General features: G+C 50.3%; 3 protein-coding genes across 3 annotated transcripts; 2 read left to right on the top strand and 1 right to left on the bottom strand.

The window, feature by feature from the left end:
- Positions 1-1,837: 1,837 nt before the first annotated feature.
- On the top strand, positions 1,838-3,488 carry P168DRAFT_270340 (general substrate transporter; the record flags this gene model as incomplete). Its single annotated transcript, XM_024835202.1, has 4 exons — positions 1,838-2,323; positions 2,381-2,515; positions 2,565-2,938; positions 2,996-3,488. 4 exons carry the CDS (start codon positions 1,838-1,840, stop codon positions 3,486-3,488), a joined length of 1,488 nt encoding a protein of 495 aa, XP_024692395.1.
- A 140-nt stretch (positions 3,489-3,628) lies between these two features.
- On the bottom strand, positions 3,629-5,496 carry xanG (cytochrome P450 monooxygenase xanG). The gene is made up of 4 exons (XM_024839489.1): positions 4,788-5,496; positions 4,331-4,711; positions 3,798-4,268; positions 3,629-3,739 (listed from the first exon to the last, which is right to left on the bottom strand). Exons 1-4 carry the CDS (start codon positions 5,412-5,414, stop codon positions 3,677-3,679), a joined length of 1,542 nt encoding a protein of 513 aa, XP_024692396.1. The 5' UTR covers positions 5,415-5,496; the 3' UTR covers positions 3,629-3,676.
- Positions 5,497-5,824: 328 nt separating this feature from the next.
- Positions 5,825-6,802, top strand: xanF (xanthocillin biosynthesis cluster protein xanF). The gene is made up of 3 exons (XM_024841286.1): positions 5,825-5,897; positions 5,968-6,574; positions 6,659-6,802. The coding sequence occupies exons 1-3, from the start codon at positions 5,834-5,836 to the stop codon at positions 6,684-6,686; spliced, it is 699 nt and encodes a 232-aa protein (XP_024692397.1). The 5' UTR covers positions 5,825-5,833; the 3' UTR covers positions 6,687-6,802.
- Positions 6,803-7,052: the final 250 nt, after the last annotated feature.

Raw genomic sequence — 7,052 nt, forward strand, 5'->3', positions numbered from 1 at the left:
TTACTGAGAGTTTGTCAGGCCATGATGAACCCATCATCGTAGCCGACTTGTTGAAATTTTTATGCGATGATTCTATATGAAGGCGTGTGTATCATCCAACCTGTTTCAACAGTAGCCACTGCTTCTGAAAATTTAGGGAACTCCTAGGGAGCGCAGGTGAGAGATCGGAAAGGCAAGGATACTAAGGGCTACGTTAGTGTTTTTGAAGAGGGTTGACTAAGATTTTTGCACAGGGAACCAGCCTATGCACTCGGATAGATTGCATGCTCTAAGCACAGGAGGCTTTGAACTGGGCAGCTTGGTGTCCCAAAAGTTTGATCTGTGGGGTCTCGGGTGAGTCTCTGGCGGCATGCATCTTTTGAGAGCACTGTGGTGATAGGAGTCGTAGCATTATCATCCAGAATGGATGCTTATCGTCTCTGGTAGATCTCTATGAAGCATGCCAGTCTCGCACGACTGGTACAAGTTCTTCTGTCGTTGTTGACGACATGTAAGTAATTCTGAATCCAATTATCACGGCAAGCATGTGCGATAATATGGTCTGAACGGCCGGCGGCTTCTGTCATACTTTTGATGCGAGGGCTAGAGGCTACTGACGTGAAAAGCCGTCAATGCTCTCTATATAAAACGCCTCGATTATGCGATTTGCTTCAATGACTCGAAATAGACCCTGATTAGACAACTCTAGGGGTGGAGGTGGGCGTGACTGAGATATATAAGGTCCACACCGTCGCGGGGGGTGATAGCTATTGAGCGTCTGAGGGCCAAAGGCAATGTACCTGTAGGGGATGAGGGTTATGCTGCTGCTGCTCCCTCTAATGGAATAACGAGATAACCCCCGGGAAGGGTAATGTCACAACATATCCTTCATTATGCCAATATTACCTGATTTCCTCACCCCTCTCTTCTTATTAGTTGATCAATAATCTGGTGGATAGGGATACGGTTACTCACCTCACATGGTGTACAGAATGGCCGTTACAGACCGCAGACACTCAGCATGTTTCGTTGGTTTATTACTTGGTACTCTTTGAAATGAATAAAGGGATGAATAATTCCGGGCCAATAATCGTAAACGGGGTGACTTAGTTAGTTGTGGCTGATATTGTATTTCCGGTAAGACACAAACCACTGTACAAGTTATTTGTAGTATAACTTCTAGGCTTGGTATAGTCAGACTCGCCGATTGGGTTGATGAGTGGGACCATAATGGAACATGGAGGGAAAAAACCCCAAACGAAAGCCATTTCAAAACCGAACATGAACAGACACATTCGCCGGGGCGCAGTAAAGAGCGGAGGCAACTGCGGTCTCGGGGGCAAAAAATGACATATCTAATGTTGAGGCAAAGACAGCCAGTTAGACCCTACATGCAAAACTGTCCCCATCATGTCTCACCCACGGCAAACGAAAACCTTGTGAGCCGGTGAGTAAAGCCGGTCTGAGCTTGTTTCCGGGATGGACCAGCGCAGCAGACCACCGGAGTCTTGCAAGCAAATTGAGGGTGAGCTTGTCAGAAAGGAGAATTCCGTCAACCGTTGCCATATCCATGCATCCTGTCTCTGCAGGTAGCCAGTAGTTCAGCCACTCGCCGCATTGGGCGAGCGATATACGCCCATGCATTGAATGCGCGGGACGGAAGAAAAGCGAGGCAATCGATCGGCTCAGCTGTTGGCCACTGGGAATAGAGGGGCAGCATATGGGCTGCGTAATGGCATGCAACATATAGCGGTCAATGTAGGGGCTTCTGTGACTGTGCTCTCCCAGGGATGTAGATAACCCGCGTCTGCCCCATCCCCAAAACAATGCGTACCATCTGTTTTGTCCAGACGGCACAATGAAGATCGCTCATATCTCAGGTGCCTTCAATGGCCGGCTCCTTGTTACCTGCGGCATCACCGCTCTGTCGCAGGTAACCCTGGGACTGGAACAGGCCGCTTTCACATCCACGCAGGAAATGCCTGCATTCGCCCACACGTTTGGTGTGTACTCTGCTGAGGGGCATGCCCATCGTCTTGGATCAGACTTTATGGACCTTCTCAATGGTCTTCCTTATGTTGGCCTCGTTTTTGGCCTGGTCCAGGGAAGTTTGATTAGTAGACGGTTTGGACGTCGTGCGAGCTTGTTCGTCATGTGTCTCTGGGCATTTTTTGGAGTGTCTCTTCTGGTGACTTCTCACAGCCAACTTCAGATCCTGTTCGGCCGTATGATTACCTATGTCTCCGTGGGGATTGAACTAGCAGTTGTGCCTGTCCTTCACGCGGAGTTGGTGCCGGCCCAGGTGCGTGGGCTCGTCGTTGGAACATATCACACGGGATTGTTAGTAGGTTATCGCTGAATACTGCTGGCTGCTGAGGGTCAAATAAGCTAAATATGACAGGTGGGACAACTTGTCATGTCTCTCATCTGCCGTGCGACTCGTGAGATTGAAGGTGATTCCTCGTGGAGAGTCCCGCTAGGATTACTCTACGTTATTCCGGGCCTCGTTTTCTGCCTGGGATGGCTCATTCCAGAGGTGTGTTCCGACAAGCGAAGTCTGTGGATATCATGCTAATATAAGCTAGTCTCCTCGACTCCTCCTGATAAACGCCCGCCCTGAAAAAGCCCGTCAGTCACTGCAAAAACTGCGTCAAGGCCGTTTCACCGACGATGAAATCGAACAGGAGTTCCAACAGCTGTGTGACACCATCGACATTACGACTGACCAGGGCAGTTTCCGCGAGATCTTCCGAGGCAGCCACATGCAGCGCACGCTCATCATCGTCGGAGTCAACATCTTCATGCAGGTCACAGGAGACAGCTTCGTGTCACAGTACGGGACGGCCTTTGTGCGGACCATAGATACCGTTAACCCATTCTCGATGGTGTGCATCTACTCCGCGATCAACATCTTTGTCAGTCTCGTGGCGATGTTGCTGTCAGATACCGTCGGCCGAGTGTACGCCTTCATATCATGTCACTATTCGAGTCCAAGCAACTGACCATGGTACTATAGGCCCCTAATGTTTGCCAGTGCCATTATCCAAGCCGGCTCTCTCTTCACCCTGGGCGGCCTGGGTACAACCAGCACCTCCCCTGCCGTCTCATCCGCCACAATGGCCATGATGGCTGTGTTTGGGGTTGGGTACCAGATCGGCTGGGGGCCGTTGTCCCACGTTGTAGCAGCGGAGGTGCCTACCACGCGGCTGCGCGACGTCACGTACGCCGTTGGAGCAATCTTCAGCATTCTCATCCAGTGTGCCATCTCGCTCAGCGTGCCACGTGCCGTAGACGGGCAGATGGGACCGGGGTCACAAGTGGGGTTTTTGTTCGGTATTTTCGCGATCTGTGCGGCCCTGTTTACCTGGTTCTGCGTGCCAGAATGTAAGGGCAAGACGCTGGAGGAGATGGACCACTTGTTCTTGCATGGTATGCCGATTCGGGAGTTTGCTCGGGTGGGTCAAGTGAATGTACATGTGTCCAAGGAGGTGGAAAAAGATGGAGTGTAGAGTGTTTTGTCAGTAGTGGGGAGGAGTACAGAGAGAAGAGGTGACTGCTTTTATACCTGGAGTATAAGGCACGGGTCTCAGGAAGCAATCTCAGGCACCAACTCGATTCTAACTGGAATCAAAAATAATTCTACAAATCACCGCCCAATAAACTCAGATCAAATACTACAAGCGTGTATAATATCACATCAAGCCGATTTCTCTACCTCCTCCAACACGACCTTACATCCCAATGGTGCCATAATCCCGCCCTGTGGTTGGATTAGAAAACACATATAATTCCAAAATTGACAAAAGGGAAAGACTCACCGGCGTCATCTTCAACTGATATCCCTCTTCAACCCGCCACTTAACCCGTCCGATCAACTCCGCCAAAAGCACCCTCATTTGCAATAGGACGAACCCCTGCCCCAGACATTTTCTCGAATGCGCATTGAACGGGATATATGTGCCTCGGACAGTATCCCGCCTGAACCGCGCATGCATCTCGTTTACAGTGGTTCCCCATCGCTCAGGCCGAAACTCCATCGCATCGGGACCCCAAATGGCTGGGTTGACGTGCACGCCGTAGGCGTTCCATCCGACGAATGTGCCCTTTGGAATCGCAACCTTGCCTCCTAGCTGGGCATCGCGGAGGGTGACCCGGTTGATAAGCTGCGACACGGGAGGGTAGAGACGTAGGAGCTCGTAGATGGTGGCTGTCAAGTAGGGGAGGTTTGTAAGGGCTTCGTGGGTGCAGTTTGCGGACCGAATTTCATCACGGAGTTTCTGCTGGGCATCCTTTCCTACTGTTAGTAACTCCTCATTGTCTTTCATCGCAACCCCAAATCGAAGATACACACAGGTAAGGTCCCCAACTGCCAAAACATCGAATTCACCAACTGCTGTGCATTCTCATGTGCCGTCAGGAACACGATCTTCAAGTTATCGCGGTATTGCTTCTCCGTCAGGCGGCCCTCGCGACGGGCCCGCATCAGCATATGGACGACCATGTCGTCGTCACCGGGTAGTTTATCAATTTTGGAGTCAATTTTGTTGTGCACGGCGTCTACTAGACGGTCCCCAAACTCGTGCATGATGTGAAAGGCGAATTTGCGCGAGTTGAACAGCCATGGGAAGCGGTCGAGGTCGGGGAAGTTGAAGAACAGCGGACGAAAGAGGATGCCTTTAATGACGGATTGAATGGATTCGAGGCGGACTGCATTCAAAGGTTTCTCTAAGGCCTATACAATCAGTACTTCAGAATCTAGAATGGAACAGCAATAACGAGTAGAATGAAGGGGTAAAAGGATACGATACCTGCAAATCCAAATCCAGAAAGCTAACCCCCATCACATCCACCGCCCACTGTTGCACGTAATGATTCGCGACAATCCCTTTTCCATCAGATCCATCAGCAGAAACCAATCTCTGCTCCTCCACCAACTTATCCACGAACCGCTTCGACTTCCTTACCAAGGGCTGCACATCAAAATGCCTCTTCTGCAGCCCTGGCTTCATGATCGCCGTATATAGCTTCCAGTTCTCCCCATGCGCATTTATAATGTTATCACCCACCAGGGTAGCAATCACACTCCACGGTATCTTCTTCTGCGAGCCCGCTTTTGCGTAGAGATCCTCGTTGCGGAACATGTCGGTGAGCCACTCGGGCTTGGTGATCAGGATACTCCAACGTCCGGCAAACCAGATGAGGACGGCACCATGGGACTCGAGAGGTTTGCGTAGCCAGCGCTCGTAGATCTCATCCTGGCCCATTGACGACCACAGGCCAATGATGGAGACGTAGAAGGGGATTCTGGGGAGGTTGGGCAGGCTCCAGGGGACGTGGAGGTAGTACCATATGAGGAAGATCACCGCGCAAGGAAACAGGAGGAGTGGGTTTGGAAGGTTCATTGTTTGTGTTATCTCTTTAATATATGCCAACATTTTGTTGCTGTTGCAAACGCTGTTGTGTACAACCGTGTGATGAGTGATGCCGATGGGGGAATATATAGAGGTCGAGTGCGCGAACCATGATTTGGAGTAATAGCATTGAGTTTTCACGAAAATCCGATAAACTAAAACATCCACTAAAGAATGTCCAAGAGACTGAACCATCGACTGAGAATAACTAGCATCGACCAACGCGTGGGGTTCGCATTCGCCTGACGCTGACTATGGTGACGCAGACCGAGTCAGCTTTGTCAACCCGCAGGAGGCTAAAGTGGTCAAATACACTTGTTTGTCAGTCATGAATAAGACACTCTATTCAACGATCCTTGAGTATTCATTCCAATGATGGCAATATATAACAGAAGCCATATCTCCTTGTTCTCCTGTTGAATCAGCAGAAATCAATCGCAACCATGGCTCTCAATCTCCACAAAGATCGTCTCTCCGCGGACGAACTCGACCTCAAGGACCCTTATAGTGAGTACCAGTAGAGAAAACCTCTATTCTACTCTATACGACAGGGCAATAACTCATAACCTGCTCGCAGTCACCGGGTCTCTTGGTTTCTTCGTCATCCACAATGTGATACGCCGTAATCTCACCACCTGTGCCGAACACATGCGGAATCTCTCCGTGGCCGAGATCGAACCTTATATCACATACGCCAAATATACCCTCCACGTTACGCTCGACCAAATCATTTCGTCTGACGAACTCTGGTTTCCCATGTTCGCCGACCACGACAACCGGTTTACGCCCTATATCGTCGCGCATGAGCAGCCCAGGGCACAGATCGTCGGTCTGCGTGAACTCTTGTCCAGTCTCGACCCATCCAGCGGGTCTATCGACGACAGCATCAGAGCGCAGGTAACGGACGGATTTACGGACCTGTATAATATTCTCAACAAGCAGTTCGACGAGGAGGAGACTTTGGTCAACGGGCTTGGACGCCAGGTCCCGCTGGAGAAGATTCAAGCTCTGCAGAAGAAGCAGGAGGAGCGGCGCAAGGCAGACGTCAAGACATATGGACATCTCTGGACTGCGGTGTATTTACTGCGAAGCCTGGAGCTCAAGGAGAGAGAGATCTTCCCTCCGGGAGTTCCGAAGTTTATTGCGAGTGCGATGTTGACTGCCGGGGGGATGCAGTACAAACGGTATGTTTACCCTTGGGTTTGTTGCTTTAATCTCTTGTCTTATTACTGTGTATCATAATGGCTTGTACTGATTCGTCTCTATAGAGAACTGCAGTTTGCACCGAAGGTTTGAAATCATGCCGGTCGGTTTGAGGTGTTGATTGTAGCTACCCAGATGAAACTTGATAGTTTGTCTATTGATTTATATATCACCCCGTCTTATGGGATTATATCTGTCACTGAATGGACAAGGATTACAACTTCTATTACAACTTCTTCCAATCATCTGACCTAGTTCAATGGGCAACAATCTCATTGTTCTCCCCACTCTTCAACCGGCCTGGTAAACAGCCCGGCCTGTGCGACTCTTGAGCTGCCATCACGTAATTCCGGCAGTAGATCCCGGAAGCAGAACGAATCGTCGATCAGAAGAAGCCTTCAGTCAGCTTATCCAAGGAAGTCAGTCCCGGTACATCCGAGTGGCCGGATCAGATCAGCG

Source organism: Aspergillus campestris (genome assembly GCF_002847485.1).
Source record: "Aspergillus campestris IBT 28561 chromosome Unknown P168scaffold_7, whole genome shotgun sequence".
Classification (NCBI taxonomy): domain Eukaryota; kingdom Fungi; phylum Ascomycota; class Eurotiomycetes; order Eurotiales; family Aspergillaceae; genus Aspergillus; species Aspergillus campestris.

Excerpts from the sequence above, each read along its gene's own strand:
- xanG (XM_024839489.1), bottom strand. The coding sequence starts at position 5,414 with ATGTTGGCATATATTAAAGAGATAACACAAACAATGAACCTTCCAAAC. Across the intron at positions 4,269-4,330 it reads GGCAGTTGGGGACCTTACCT|GATGCCCAGCAGAAACTCCG; the intron begins GTGTGTATCTTC and ends ACAGTAGGAAAG. Across the intron at positions 3,740-3,797 it reads ATCAGTTGAAGATGACGCCG|GGCGGGATTATGGCACCATT; the intron begins GTGAGTCTTTCC and ends ATCCAACCACAG.
- xanF (XM_024841286.1), top strand. The coding sequence starts at position 5,834 with ATGGCTCTCAATCTCCACAAAGATCGTCTCTCCGCGGACGAACTCGAC. Across the intron at positions 5,898-5,967 it reads CGACCTCAAGGACCCTTATA|TCACCGGGTCTCTTGGTTTC; the intron begins GTGAGTACCAGT and ends ACCTGCTCGCAG. Across the intron at positions 6,575-6,658 it reads GGGGGGATGCAGTACAAACG|AGAACTGCAGTTTGCACCGA; the intron begins GTATGTTTACCC and ends TCGTCTCTATAG.